The sequence below is a fragment of the Ovis canadensis genome, chromosome X (assembly GCF_042477335.2).
Source record: "Ovis canadensis isolate MfBH-ARS-UI-01 breed Bighorn chromosome X, ARS-UI_OviCan_v2, whole genome shotgun sequence".
NCBI lineage: Eukaryota > Metazoa > Chordata > Mammalia > Artiodactyla > Bovidae > Ovis > Ovis canadensis.
In genome coordinates this window covers 14,000,970-14,017,337 of record NC_091727.1, presented here as the reverse complement: position 1 = coordinate 14,017,337, position 16,368 = coordinate 14,000,970, and the positions used below count along the sequence as shown (strand labels likewise).

General features: G+C 36.9%; 1 protein-coding gene across 1 annotated transcript in view; it reads left to right on the top strand.

Annotated features, from left to right (window-relative positions):
* FANCB (FA complementation group B) overlaps positions 1 to 16,368 on the top strand; it is a 30,024-nt gene that overhangs the window by 10,219 nt on the left and 3,437 nt on the right. The window contains exons 2-6 of the mRNA XM_070289802.1: positions 942 to 2,006; positions 6,263 to 6,415; positions 7,172 to 7,264; positions 12,479 to 12,607; positions 15,476 to 15,642. Of these exons, the coding sequence (XP_070145903.1) occupies positions 1,074 to 2,006; positions 6,263 to 6,415; positions 7,172 to 7,264; positions 12,479 to 12,607; positions 15,476 to 15,642 (1,475 nt within the window). The 5' untranslated portion in view covers positions 942 to 1,073. The remainder of the gene's footprint in view (positions 1 to 941; positions 2,007 to 6,262; positions 6,416 to 7,171; positions 7,265 to 12,478; positions 12,608 to 15,475; positions 15,643 to 16,368) is intronic.

Here is a 16,368-nt window from a genome sequence, read left to right as displayed (position 1 = left end):
TTCCTGCTTGGAGAATCCCATGGACAGAGGAGCCTGGCGGGCTACAGTTCATAAGGTTGCAAAGAGTCAGACACGACTGAAGTGACTGAGCACATAGTCGATTAACAATGCTGTGTGATTTCAGCTGGACAACTGAGGGACTCAGCCCCGCATACACATGTATCCAGTTAGTTCTTTCTGGGGCTGTTAGTAGTCGTTCTCCGCTCTTCTCGAGTAGCATATTGGACACCTTCCAACCTGGGAGACTCATCTTTCAGTATCATATCTTTTTGCCTTTTATACAGTTCATGGTGTTCTCATGATAACTATACTAGGGTGGTTTGCTATTCCCTCCTCCAGTGGATCATGTTTGCCAGAACTCTCAAAACTCTCCGCTCTGACCTGTCGGTCTTGGGTGGCCCTGCTTCACTGAATTATGTAAGCCCCGTTGCCACAACAAGGCAGTGATCTGTGAAGGGGATACATGTATCCATTCCCCCCAAGCCCCCCTCCCATCCAGGCTGCCACATAACACTCAACAGAGTTCTCTGTGCTATACAGTCGTTTCTTGCTAGTTATCCATTTTAAATACAGCAGTGTCTACATATCTATCCCAAATCCCCTAACTATCCCTTCTCCCCATCCTTTCCCTGCCCTGCAGCCATAAGTTCATTTTCTTAAGTCTGTGAGTTTGTTTCTATTTCATAAATAAGTTCATTTGTATAATTTCTTTTTAGATTCCACATATAAAGGATGTCATATGATGTTTCTTCTTTTCTGTCCGACTTCACTTAGTGTGACAGTCTCTGGGTCCATCCATGTTGCTGCAAATCATGTTATTGAGATACAGGGTTTGATAAGTGTGACATTGGTAAGATAGCATAAAAAGCTAAAAAATGTTAATAATGTTTATAGTTGCCTGTGTAATAGTTCTCTAACAAAAACATGTGTTTTCTTTTCAGCTCTGCCTACTCAGTGGCAGTTTCCCTCATTTCATTTTTAGGTTTAAAAGCATCAACTGGAATTGACTTACTTTCCAAAACTGGACCAACACAAATTGGACTTGATACTGTAGATTCACTAGCAAACAAGCAATGTCATCTAATGAACAAGAAAGGCTCTGCTGTTATAATGGAGAAGTCCTTATTTTTCGTTTGTCTGAAGGAAATTTTGTAAATGAAGGGCCTAAAAAAACTCCTGTGTTACATGTCAGAAGAATGGTATTTGGCAGAGGACCAGGGGGATTTGTTCAGAAATCCACTGGATTCCTTAGCATAAAAGAAGAATACTCTCATTTAAAAATTATGTGTTGCAACTGTGTTTCAGATTTCAGAACTGGAATCAATCTGCCTTATGTTATGATACAGTGCATTAAAGAAAAGAACATTTTCAAATATTTTCTACTGTTTCTTCATGGTACCAATAAATTTGAAAAGTGTTTGAGTTTTAGACTAGGCTATGAGATGAAGGATAGTATAAGGGTCCTTAATGGCCCTTTAGTTTTATGGAGACATGGTCAGACATTCTTTTATGTCTCTTCTCAAACTGGCAAAGTTGTCACTGTGTCTATGAACTTTTCCTCTGTTGTGTGGGCAGGGGAGATTGAAAATCTAGGTATGGTTTTGTTAGGACCAAAGAGATGTTATTTATCTGCAGAAGGATGCACTCCAAAGCCTTCAAAATCAGATTATGCAACTTGGAATACCCACTTTTGTGCATACTCTCTTGAAAGGGCAGAAATAATAAGTGATACATATATTATCCCTCCTGCTTATACCAGCATGATAACATTTGTACATGTCTGTTCAACTGAGATTGTCAATGGCCAGTTAAGAATGTCTCTGATTGCCCTTACTCAAAGAAATCAACTGATTTCATTCCTAAATGGGACTCCTACAAGTGTGTGCCAGCTTCCATTTGGAGATCCTTGTGCAGTTCAACTTGTGGATTCAGGTGGAGAAGACCTCCTTTTCATCATATCCTTTAAGTCCAGTGATGCGTGTGCTGTTTGGGAAAAGAACTTTCAGGTATGGTACTTATAATCATTCAGTTGCCGTCATCTTAGACCTACTAAGCATCCCTACGCTTCATAGGATTCCTCCTAGAGTCTTATTATCCAAATTGATTTTTAGTCCTGCACTTAAGGAAATAATGTATGTTACAGCATTCCTTTTTCTTAAAATGATTACCTGAATGTTATTTAATAAGTTTTGCTTTTCCATTTTGAGTCATAAAACCCTTGAGTTTTTGGAAATACATGAATATATAACTACAATTATTATCTATTTGTCTTTTACCATAACTTTCTAATTTTCATTAATGTGGTAATAATTGGATTTGTATTTTTACTTAGAACAAGACCATAAGCCTTTCTGGAAAACTCAAATCAGTTGTTGAACTCTGAAGAAGTTGGTAGTTGTCATTTTAAACTTGAAATCTAGAGGAGTTCCTTGAAACCTGTCATTATCTCTTTAGAGACAAATGATGGTTCTCCAGAGAAAAGCAACATGTTAATTTTTCTAGAAATTGTTGCTTAGAGAATTGCATTACGTTACATTTTGAAACTCAAGAGTTGTCCTCTGAAAAAGCATTCACATTTTATCTATATATAGTCATGTCTTTTAATGTAAGGTTTGAAATTGCTTTAAAATACTCACTGGTATTGAACGTTCAATAACAAGTAGAAAGGTGTAGAAAATGAAAAGGAAATTGGAGGATTGGAATCATGTGTCTCCAATAATATCTCTCTGACCCTGATGTTTTGTTAACATTGCATCCTCCCGGCATAAGATGTTTATCAGCACATTCAGTTATGTGTGCTGAAGTGTTAATAATTTGAGATCTTCCAAAGCAGTTTTTAGTACATTATACAGCTTTTAAAGTTCTTGTGCTACTTTGGAAAGCAAAAAGCAGCAGATACTGCCTTCCTTGGTGTGCCCTGTTCATTTCATTAGAAGCTCAGTTAAAATTTCTCTCATTGTATTATCACCTTGATATGAAATATTGATAAATGTTTCAGAAAGCTTGAAAAGCTTTTTTTTTTAATTTGAATGTGTATACGTGTGTTTGTGTGTGTGTGTAGAAATAGGTTGAAATTATGTTTTATGAGACTTTTCCTTGTAGACTAGATTACCTTGATGCTAGTAGGAATTATGTTCAACCTCTGCAACACATAGAGGACTTAAATTCTCAAAAGGAAAATCATTTGAAAACTGTCCTGTTTTTATTTTGAGAGCAATCTTTAAAAGCTCATCACACTTCTCTTTCAAGGTTTTGTGGGAAGGTAGCATTTTCTGTTTGAAGAAGTGGTGTGGGGAGAAGCATCTGTTAATGGTAAAGCCTATACTCCTTATTGGGGTTAGAGTAGTGGGAAGAACACTGTTAACCTTGGGTTTCAATCCCAGATGAACACCATACTCGTGTTACCTTAAGGGATGTATTTACTTTTTGTGAACTCATTTTCTGTCTGTATAAATTTGTGATCATCTTGCCTCGGAGAGAGGAGAATTCAATAAAATGACGTTGTAAAGTGACCTGGACAGCACCTGGTGCTCAAGACAAGCCCAGAAAGTGGCAGCTACTATCGTGTTGGATGAAGGCTAGGGCTATCATCAGCAATGGTGCTTACCTAAGGTTCCCTCTTCACCTGGCTAAGGAGTAGTAACTTCCTGTCTCATTCATTCAGTGGAATAGTCCTCTCTTACTTGAAATGGGTCCCCTGCTTGACACTGTAGAACTCTGCCACCGACACATTACCCAAGGCAGAAGACTGTATCACTGTTTGTACATGGGCCTGTAACTGGTGGGCTCTCTGCTTTGAAATCGTATCCTAGGGTTCTTTTTCTGCACTAGACCACCAGGTTATTTACCTCCGTCTCTACTGACAGTTGCTATGCTACCTTTTCAGGGATTCCGTACTTCTAAGCTGTTCTCAAGTGCCCAGTACTGAATGCTCAGGAGCTACATCCTGATACCTACAAGTTAAGCGCTTCTAGATTGTCTCCGATACCTTGCCACTCTGGGAGTTTCACGGCTCCTGTCCCTGTCATGGTGTTTATTTATACACACCTACTTAAAAAGAAAACGATGTAGCTTATGGTAAAATACTTGATTACTTTAGCAACAAGAATAAAGGTTAAGAATCTACAGGTAAAAGGGGGAATAATCGTGTCAGAAAACCTGAGTTAAGGGAAGTAATTGCATTTGAGCAATTACACTTCGTTTAGCAGTTAAGAGAAATAAAGTAAATACAGGAGGTTTTGTAATTGAATGGAACATACTATTAAGGGGAAAAATATTTTTCTCATTGCCTAGCGAAAGGAATTTCCTGTTTGTGGTATCAAGAGGTTTTAAATAGTACAATGAATACATTATTGAGTAATAAAATGGTGCCTTTGATGGTTTTGCCCCCAAATGGGAGAAAACATCAGATGTAGTCTTCCTTTGGGTTGGCTGTGGATTTCATCCATCCATCCTTTTACTACTTCATTACAAACAGGAATTAAGGCAACTTACAAAGATAGGTGAACTGCAAATAAGCATAAATTAGAATAAATAATGAAAATCAAGGTTACTATGTTCTGAGATCAATGCTTCATGAAGGCTCTAGTCCTTAATCCAGTGGTAGGGCTTGAAAGAGAGAGCTGAGTGTGGATAAAAACATGATTAGCTTTTCTCCTAGGCTTTTTCTTTTGAGTAGAAATTATCTCTGCAGGTTGGGGCAAGTATCCTTGTAGCAGGCATTTCAAAATTGAGATCATTGTCAAGTATGTGTGCAACAGATAGTGGTGTGTTGTCAGGTAGAAAGAGGCCAGTATGTTTAGAGGCGTAATGTCCAATATGGTCAGTAGTCACTGGCTCCAGGTGGTGATTCAGCATTTGCAGTGTGGCTGGTCAGATTTAGGATGTGCTGTCCATGTCAAATACATAGCAGATTTCAAGGGCTTAGTAGAAAGTGGGAGTAAAATATTAATAATTTTTCTTGATTCTGTTGAATTGAAGTGATAATATTTTAGCTAGACTAAAATGCCTTTTAAAAGTAAAATCACCTTTTTACTGCTACTAGAGAATTTTCTTTTATTGGCTACTGGAAAATTGAAAGTCATGTCTGTGCCTTGCATTTGTAGCTCATCTATATTTCTTTTGGACAGCCCTCTTCTAGAGCTAGAGATTGCAGGTGTGTGTACATGCATGCGTGCATAGCTCTGTGGTGTTTGTGTGCTGAACACATTCTTATTACTAGTGTCTCTTGGCATGGTTCATTATCATGCATGCTACTCGTGGTGGAGTGGTGGAACAAAGGGAGGCTATGGGTTTACAAATAAGCTTTCTCCCTGCATGAGTGAAAACTCACTGTTTTGAGTGAAACATCACTGCTTTGGAATTAGCCTTATAGGGGAAAGATCGATATTTGATTATGTAGCTTGAAGAGTCTTATGTATTCTTCCTTGAATGCAAGCTTCCCTCTACCTGGAAGATGATGTATCCATTCTTCTGGGGTTCTGCATGGGGTTTTCAGCTTTTCTGCCTGAGGGAGAAGAAATTTCTGATCCCTCTGTTGGTTTTCCAGGGGATCAATCTGGAAGCCTTCAGCTTTTGGATCTTTAAGAAGTTGTCTTCTATTTTAAACTTGGAATTTCACGTTCTGGTATAAATTTAACAAATCATTCCAATAGGCTGTGATGATTCTAGGTGCCCCACTGTTAGGATCTCTTCCCTTCTGTGCCCCACATAATCACTCTGTTCTCTCCTACCAGAATTCAGCATATATTAATTAATTATAATTTCATATGGACTCTTACTCTGCTTTGAGAGCTCTTAAAAGTGTTTGCTAGTACCTTCTAGTTACCTAACGCAACTGAATTCCTTGTGTAATTGGTTTGATCATAAATACATATCCACTAAGGCTTATGGAGTGAGGGTTATCCTTAAATTAACCAGTTAGAGAATGAATCTTCACTAGAGTTAGTCATGAGAAGTGTTAACATTTATAAATTATAATAAAAATTTTATATAGGAATCAGGAATGTGACAGCCCCTGGACAAATGTTGATAAAATATTAAATATAAGTATCTTGCTATCTACAAATTTATGACTCCTTATGTCTTCTGATCTCCCAATATCTTTATTTTAGTTTGGTTCTTAGTGTTTGCACTACCATTTTCATGACTGACTTGTAAGATCGAAGATGACAAAGTGGATCTACATGCACAAAAGGATTTAGCTCACTTTCTATGTATTCATGTGTCCTTTCTTTGTTCCTTCTTTACCACTCTCTTTCAGGTCGCTGCCAAGTGGCAGAAGATTAGTTCAGTACTGATAGATGACTTCTTTGGAACTGGAACGGAACAAGTACTGCTACTTTTTAAGGACTCCTTGAATTCAGATTGCTGGAGTTCCTTTGAAATAATAGGCCATGACACCTTAAACTGTTTGGTAGGTTCTGTTTACTTTTTATACATTACTTTAAGAATGTTTTAGAAAATGTGAGTACTTTAAAGCTTTTGACTTACCTTTAAATATTTGTTTCATACTTTTGACCCACCTTTTAAATATTTTGATTGCATACTTAAAAATACATACATTGAATCTTTTAAATAGTATATTGACTCTCCTTTCAACAAATGTCATGCAATTGTATACCAAATGTTATACAAGCAGTATACCATTACTGTTTTTGGTGTAAATTTGAAATACAGTATGTCTGGTATTTGCTCATGACAATACTGTAAATTAACTTCATCATTGCTTCTGAAGAGCACATTTTATGCCAATAAAGCATGGTGATATTAGATTTATTAAGGAATAAAATCAAGTGAAAGTGCTTTATTAAAAGAAGTAACAGTTCACAATGTGTTAAGATCTTGAACGTAAGAGAAATAATACCCCAAAAGTTTCAGACCTATCTTAAATACCTCTGAGCCTCAGTTTTTTTATTAGTAAAATGACAATAATTCTAATTCTCTCTAGTTAGGACATTTTATAAAAACCTAGTAAGCTGACACTTTTTGAGGCAGTATACAAATGTTCCATGGGTGGTGATAGTGGTATTCATTTTTTTCCTAGTTAGGAGAAAATGGTGTATATTGTGGCACACTGCTTTTTGGATAAACTTTAATTGTATTTTGTTAATCTTAGGAATTTTCAGTTTATTTCAAAATTTCAGTTTTAATGTGCTGTTTTGTTTACTAGAGTGAAACGTTGGATTGCAATGAAGATGACCTATTTGACGACAAACATGAGAATTGTTATTTGGTGGTCCTACCTCTGGAAAGAAGATTGAAAGTTAGTGTCTGTTTCCTTTTGTTTTTTTTTGGATTAGTGCTGTTCTAAATGAAGGAAAGAACATTGAACGAAAGGTCCTTAAAGTATAAGCAATGCAGTGATTGGGGGGAAAAGAAATGGTACAGGTTATCTCCTGCTTCTCAAAAGTTTGCTTTATGCTACTTTCCTTAATGCCATTTTGGTTTAAGCCACTTGGCTTTTAAGAAAGACCTCCATTAGCAAAAACTGTTTTTGCTAGCCAAAAGAAATCTGAAGAGGAGTTTTGCTTTTATGAAAAAAGGGGAAAGCAAAAAATAGTGTTCGGTGTTGGTTTTGCAACAAGCCATTGCAGCACACATCCCAAGCAGCAAGAGTAGTCCTGCCAAGCTCCTTTTCTGGACCTTATCTCAGCCTCTCAGCAGCCAGCGCCATGGCTTTCACCTGGGTCTGTGAGCACCTGGGCTCTATCTCGATTTATTTGGTGCTGCTGCTGCTGCTAAGTCACTTCAGTCGTGTCTGACTCTGTGCGACCCCATAGACGGCAGCCCACCAGGCTCCCCCGTCCCTGGGATTCTCCAGGCAAGAACACTGGAGTGGGTTGCCATTTTCTTCTCCAATGCATGAAAGTGAAAAGTGAAAGTGAAGTCGCTCAGTCGTGTCTGACTCTTAGCGACCCCATGGACTGCAGCCTACCAGGCTCCTCCATCCATAGGATTTTCCAGGCAAGAGTACTGGAGTGGGGTGCCATTGCCTTCTCCATTATTTGGTGCATCCCTTACCAAGATGTGTCCTAAGGTAATTGCTTCTTTGCTTTACACCATTTCCTCATGGCGTACAAAAGGTTTCATAGGCATGCTCTGCTTTTGGTTAGTGGGGGAAACTTGTATTTCAAAGGATCTATTTCCTTTTTCGGTCCCTCTGTAAAAGCTATTAAGACATTACTTATAAATATATCGTCTAAAATGATAGTTTTTTGTAATAAGATTGTGTAAATTTGATAAGACTTATAAAACATAAATATCTGTCTTTTGAAAATCACGTATTTTGTAATTTTAGGGTCGGTATACCATTACTCCTTTAAAAGAGCAGTAAATATGATGAATGATGACATGTTCCAAACATGAATAGTTTACCTTCAAGTTTTCCATACAAAGCTCTCTAAAAAAGATTTTGATATTTTCCCAAGTGTACAAAGGTACTGCATATTCCCTGTATAATACTCAAACTTTAATGCCAAGAAATATTAAAAAGAGACTAACAATTATCTTTAATTCTACTACTGTGATATAACCAGTGTTAAAACTCTGACTTGCATATTCTTATTGATGTTTTTGATGAATATATACAAGTTTACATGGAAATGTGATTATAAGATGCCTGTTCTCACATAACCTGCCTTTTTTCATTCATAAAAATTTTCAAATATACAGAAATTTCATAGAATAATACAGTGATCATCTCTAGTCCCCATGTAGATTCCCCTATTGTTACTTTATAAAAATCATATTTGCCTTATCTGTTTCTGCTTGTGTGTATGTACATGTATTTGAAAGTTGCAAATATTCAGTATTTCACTCTTATGTGTTTTATTTTATTATTTATTTATTTATTTATTTATTTATTTTTTAAATTTTAAAATCTTTAGTTACTCTTATGTGTTTTAGCAGGAATCTCCTAAAATAAGGACATTCTCCTGTGTGACCCCAATACTGTTATTCACTTAGAAAGTTAATATAATCTCTTAGTTTTATTTACTATTCAGTCCATATTCAGAGGGCTTCAACTGCCACAAAAATGTTTCATATGGCTGCTTTTTTCAGGATCCAGTCAGTGTTTGCACTTGATTATTATATGTCTCATTGGTCTTTTTCTCTAGAATAAGCCCTCCCCACCTTTTGAAAAAATGACATTGCTGAGGCCAAGCCAGTTGTCCCTCCTTTTGGATTTGTCTGACTGTTTCCTTGTGTTGTCCTTTATGTTTTTCTGTATCCCTGGCAAAGTTTTTTGGTGAAGGGCCAGATAGTAAATATTTATACTTTGCAGGCCCTTAGAAAGTTTTTTTTGCAAGTATTTTAATATTAAAGTGAATTCACTAAATACTCAGTGAACACATATTAGATGTAAATGTGAATGATAGATAAATAAAGCATCATAGTGGACAAAGAACTGTAAAGGAAAAGGTGGATTACCTTAAAAACTTTTGTGCTCCAAACAAACTAAAATAAAAAAACAAATTTTATAAAAGGAAATTGTAAAATTTGACAGAGGATTAATTTACTTAATATAAAATGCATTCTAAAATAGTATTGTTGAGCATATAAAGAGGCCCAGTCTCTTTAAAGGAAGTTTGTTATAGCTATTAAAATGTGAATTGCATGTCTTTTTATTGTTGCAATTTCACTTCTAGAAATCTGTTCTAAGGTTGTACTTACACATGTAAAACTGATTTTACAGGAATATTTAAGTAGTATTTATAAACACAATTCAGTCAAAATCTAAATATCCATCATTAGGAGTATGGTAAATAAATTATGATTTAACTGAATCATGGAATACTATGTAGCTGTCAAAAAGGATAAGGTACCTTTTTATACCATCTTTAAGTGATGCCAAATAACTTAATTTATGAAAGCATGGCTTTTAGAAATTCCACTTCTGACAATATATCACTTAAATTTTTGAATCAACTCTGATAATAAAAACAACTTAAAATGGTAGTTGAAATATATATTTTTTAAGATTCAAAAGCTAAAAATATTAAAATAAGAATAGATTAGCAGACCAAACTCTAAAGGCTGAAACCCAGAGAGACAAGTAGAACACGATTGCCCTGGGAGCATTCTGTATTTAAACTAAAGCAGTAGTACCCTAGTCACCCAGCAAAACCAACATAAAGTCCTCTGCAGGAACATACATTTATCCTAGGCATCTTCTGAATCTCACAAATAATTTTTTAAAGAAAATGAGCCACCCACATGAGTGGGCGAGTGAGCACATGAAGAAACAAGGCATCCTAATTAATTATTCACAGAAAATAACCAAATACCATTTCTGTAAACAAGTATCCACATGTTACCACTGGCTCTTATTGTGGCTAAAAACATTTCTAAGCACTGGAAGACCTTTTAGAGATGAAGAGATCTACCCTCTTCACCATTTTGCATACAGGGAAGCTGATGGAGAGCCAGAAATGTGAAGTGGTTTGTGGAGCTGGAACTGGAGTTCAGCCCACTGTCTTTTCCCCTCTATAGTTTATTTTCCAGCCACTCATTGAAGGGGATAAGGCAAGGCCTGGACCTTGGAGACACTTGTACATGTGTCCAGGAAGGTTCACAGTGTTGGTGGTAATGCTCCACAACTGGGCCCAGATGTCCACCAGCGGGAGGGGGAGAGGGCAGCTGGGGTAGTGAGCTGATGGGATGCTACAGGCACGAGCTACAGCTACTAGTGAGATATGGATGAGTTGAAAAGTGAGCGCATACAGAATGACTCCACCTACAAAAGTTCAGAAGCAAAAGACACACACGAATTAAACATATTCTTAGGAGTTGATGTGATGATGGTAAAATGATGAAGAAGTTATCTTGAAAGGGGAGAGTAGTGTTACCTCCAGTGGAGAGAGGTTCTCGATTGGGGAAGGCCCATGGGTTGCTCTGAAAGTGCTGCTTTTTTGACCTGAGTGTGGTTCCAGTGGTTTCTACTTCATCCTTAGTCTGTGATTTTTTTTTTTAATCTCGTGCACTTTTCTGCATGTATGAGAGTGGTCACAATAAGAACAGGAAAGCAAGATTCAGTGTCACACAGTACAGTGTGCTCCTATATTTGGTTTGGGGTCAGTTTTATTTGTTTTAGGGGAGAAGAATGAAAACACACCTTAACATACACATGGGAAAGTTCTGGAAAGCTAAACAATCTTTTGTCTTTACCAGTGGGATTGAGGGTCTAGGAAGGGAAAGTGAGATCTCTTTGTATGTTGTTTCAATACATTGTCATGGGCTTATTTCATACTTTTATAACAAAACTAACACCATAGAACATTTCAATAGTCTAATGAGTCACGATTTATTCTTAGAGAATTGGGATCATGTTGACAAGAGTCAGGAAGTGAGAACACGGGAAATTTCTGAGGGGGTCCTCATTGTCAACCTGCCCATGTGTCCCTCTTCTTCCGCCCCCTACCCCTCCAGCATTTTCAAACTTGGTTCTCCACCTTGGACAGGTACATCTCACGTCCCCTCAGTCATGAATTACTCAACCAGTGAGTGATGGAGTGTGAGTGATGTGGAACCCTCAGAACTAGGCCAACATAGGAAGTTTTAAAATATTAGCTAGACACTTGATATATTTTGTGCAATGAGGTAAGATAGGGTTCAGTTTTCATTCTCCAACTTCTATTCATTGATAAAAGGAAAAAAAAATCTGTCTTAAAATGTAATTTAAAAGAAAGGCAAATACAGGATGTATCTTGTTTTTTTTTTCAATCTAGAAAAACATATATTAAAAGCCAAATTAATACTTGAACAGTCTCAGATCACATCTGCAATGAAACAGCTTCTGAAAGTTCAATGGTGCAACTCTTTAAATTTTCAGAAGTAAAATATATTTCATGAATGTTTTATCCTTACTGTTGATATCTATTTATCTGGTATAATAACAGGAACAGGTTGCTCTTTGCCCATTGAGAGCCATTTTATCTCCCTGGTAGTTAAGAGTTAACCCCAGCATCGAGTTTATTTGCACAAAAATAAACATGTGACAGTTTGGGATCTGTTATATGTTACCTTTAAAATTTTGCTCTAAAGGTCATATAAACAGATGATTTCAAGCAATATTAAATCAAAAGTAAGCATTTCTATTCATAATGAGACATCTTGTTCTTGCAGAAATTATTTCAACAAGAAAAAGTTTTCTTGTTGGGGTAGTCCTTAATTTTTATTCATATTGATTAAATTTATTCATATTCATATCAATACTTAACTCAGTTGTGAAACATGTGAATACACTGACATTGTCTCAATTTGATATGTAAGCTATTGCATTTATTTGCTGTATTATTTTCCTTTGTAATTAGGGATTTCATTTTTTAATAAAATAGTTTTGCTCTGAGTATTCATTGCTAGCTATAGGAAAATGAATTAATAAGCAAATTTGGAGAAGATACCTACTTAATTATTAGTATATTTGGTTTTATTTGAAATTATATCTCTGACAATGGTTTTTCTTTATGCTTTATAGGTTGGTTTCATTTCTATTTGGAAATTACAGCAGCATCTCTTGCTTAAGGAAAAAATTATATCAAAATCTTACAAGGCTTTGATGAACTTGTTTCGAAGAAAAGATGATAGTACATTAAGTGCAGAGGAGGTAAAGTTAAAAATGTGACCATTTTATCATTTTACGAATTGAAAATCTAAAAGCTATTTAAGAGTTATTTAAATTGGAGTATTGGAATGTATTAGAAAGTGCTGTTCAATGAATCAAGAAGCACAATGGCAGGGATTATGTAATGGTGGGCTTTTATAACATTGAAAACTGGTTAAAAAACCAATATTTTAACCAGTTTGCAAATTATTCTATATGCTATTAAAATCTCAGTTGTCAGCCACCTTGAGGTACAAGTTTGTTTTTTTTTTAAAGATGTAACTATTAAACTGTTTATTTGTATAGTTTGAATAGAAATTACTCTTAAGTGAATTACAGTTAGTCCTTGAACAACAGGGGTCAGGGGCTCCAGCCCTATGTGCAGTTGAAAATTCGCAAGTCGCATTACTGTGGACCCTCTGTATCCTTGGTTCCCCATCTGCAGATTCAACCACCCGGGGAGTATGTAGTGCTGTAGTATTTACTATTGAAAAAAATTCATACAAGTGAAAGTGAAAAGTATAGTCACTCAGTCACGTCCGACTCTTTGCGACCCCATGGACTTTAGCCCACCAGGTTCTTCTGTCCATGGGATTCTCCAGACAAGAATCCTGGAGTGGGTTGCCATTCCCTCCTCCAAGGGATCTTCCTGATCCAGGGATTGAACCTGGGTCTTCCGCTTTGCAGGCAGATTCTTTACCATCTGAGCCACCAGGCAAGTCCTCACATGTAAGTAAGTGGACCTGCACAATTCAAACCCTTTTTGTTCAAGGAACAACTGTATATGTTTTCTGACTTCTTCAACAGAATATATTAATTATTATTTCATTTTGTGTTAATGGTGACATAATTTCATCTTTAATATAATGATTGTTCTTTTAGTCTGTTGTGTGATTCATTTCTAAGAGTATTTATTCCTCTAGTTAATGTCCCTAAATTGCTATGCCTTTTCAGTCCTCCTATTTGCTTTTTATAATTTTATTTTCATTTTCCTTGTGGTTGACCATCATAAGAACCTCTTCAGGTACCTTGCAGTTACTTATGCCAGTGTGGTAGTGTAGAATATTAGCAAAAACTGCTTTGACCTCATAAAAAATAGTGTTTATACATATTTGTTTCATACAGAGAAAAACAGTATAGTTGAATTACAGATAAATCAAGACAAGCTGGACATAAACACACTTGAAGTTGCATATTTTCTTTCCTCAGGTGACTTTAACATCTTACTCTGACTTCCTCTAAGATTTACCATTCTTATAATGGTCTTTGCCTTTTGTCTGTATTTCAGTCTTAGCAACATGAGAATTTTGGCCCAAAATGATTCCATTAATGTAAGAAACAGAAGCACATCATGTTGCATTTCTGTGTTACTATTCTCAGCTCCTGGGGACCCTCATGCAAGTCCTGTTGAAAGCCATTGTTCGGTCTCCCCATTTCCCTTTCTTACTTGAGCCCAGTGATTTTGCTGATATTAGAAAAGGGGAAGAAAGGTTAGAAAGTAATGCATTGAAATCACTGTCTGGAAGGCACTGTTTTGAGCCCTTTACATTGCTATCTTTAAAAGCAATTCTGGCAGGTAATAAAAATTTCTGTTTTGGGTAAATACCCTGCCTCAAATCTCACAGCTAGTGGCAGAAGTATCACATTCCTAGGAACACATTTAGTTCACTAGAATGTAGATGCCCATATCTTTTTTCAGTAATTACCATGCAGAGGGGCAGTGTAGAGTAATAGTTAATATGCACTATGGGCTCTGGAAGCAGTTGGCTCCGGTTCAGATCCCAGCTCTGCCTCTTGTCAACTGTGTGACCTGGGACAAGGTACTTAACCTCCCTCTGCCTCAACTTTTCCTTATCTGGGAAATGTAGATAACAATACTACCAATGCAGGGTACTAGAGTTATTGTGATGGTTAAACATATTTATACGTGAACGGCATTTAGAACAATGCCTGACATATAGTAAGCATTCAGTAAGTGTTGTGTATTTTTTTTTATTATTGTTACTCCTCCTCCTATTTATATTTGTATTGTAAATCCATATGTGTGTGGAAATGAGTGAGTGTGTCCTGGACTTTTAAGAAGAAAACTTTACCATCAACTGTACTTGAGTTTAGGAAAAAGAAGAAATTTTTTGCAATAACTACACTTGAAAGAAAAAAAAGAAAAATTTCACAAATATAGTTTAATCAGTGTTATTCATACAAAAATGTCCAATTCTAAGTTTAGTGTTAGTCATTGATAAAATAAAGATTGCATTGTCTTCAGCATGCCTTGGGCACATTTTGTCAGATTATTTTTCAAAATGGACTCAAGGTTATATCCCTACTGGCTCTGTGTTGTGTATCCAGAGCCTTATTTACAGTTAGGCCATGCTTCTTGATCCAAGGGTTGTTGTTGTTCAGTCGGTCAGTCGTGTCCAACTCTTTGCAGTCCCATGAACTGCAGCACGCCAGGTTTCCCTGCCCTTCACTATCTCCTGGGGTTTGCTCAAACTCATGTCCATCGAGTCAGTGATGCCATCCAACCATCTCATCCTCTCTCACCCCCTTCTCTTCCTGTCTTCAATCTTTCCCAGCATCAGGGTCTTTTCTAGTGAGTCACCTCTTCACATCAGGGGCAAAGGATTGGAACTTCAGATTCAGCGTCAGTCCTTCTAATGAATATTCAGGGTAATTCCAAGTAGATAGTTAATTGTATGTTTTATAAATTTTATTTTAGTGAATTATGTATTATCTATATCATTGATAATAATTTGCTTTAAAATATGTAAGCTGTAAGGCCCAGCCAAAAACTGGTTTACATTGTATTTTTTGTTTTGCTACATTTGGTATATTTTTGTAATCAGTTATTTAAACATATTTTTCCATAAGGAATGTCTTGTTACTCTTTGTGGTGAAGAAGAAAATCCTGTCTGTACCTTTGACGAAAAGTTATCAGACAATTTTCAAGATTTAGAACAGCTAGTAGAGAAGATGTGGTATCGGGTAATAGAAGATAGCTTGGTTATTGGAGTGAAAGCCACATCTTCTTTGAAGGTGTAAGTAAATTCTAACATGATAATGTCATCTTGATCTATGGAATAGCACTGTCCAACAGAAGTATAATGCATGCCACATAGTAATCTAAATGTTCTGCTGCTGCTGCTGCTGCTAAGTCGCTTCAGTCGTGTCTGACTCTGTGCGACCCCATAGATGGCAGCCCATCAGGCTCTGCCATCCCTGGGATTCTCCAGGCAAGAACACTGGAGTGGGTTGCCATTTCCTTCTCCAATGCATGAAAATGAAAAGTGAAAGTGAAGTCGCTCAGTTGTGCCCGACTCTTAGTGACCCCACAGACTGCAGCCTACCAGGCTCCTTCGTCCATGGGATTTTCCAGACAAGAGTACTGGAGTGGGTTGCCATTGCCTTCTGTCATGTTAAATACAAATATAGGGGTTTCCTTGTGGCTCAGTGGTAAAGAATACATCTGCCAGTGAAGACACGGGTTTGAGCCCTGATCTGGGAAGATCCCACAAGCTGGGAGGCAACTAAGCCTGTGTGCCACAGCTATTCTGAGCCTGGGCCGTAGAGCCTGTGTTCTGCAGCGAGAGAAGCCACTGCCATGAGGAGCTTGTGCACCCTGCAACTAGAGCGTAGCCCCCGCTCACCTAGACTAGAGCAAAGCCCGCAACCAGCAAGGAAGACCCAGCACAGCCAAAATAAATAAATAATGTTTTAAGTGAGTAGGGTTTTTTTTTTTCTCTTATTTAAGAGGAAAGGTGAAA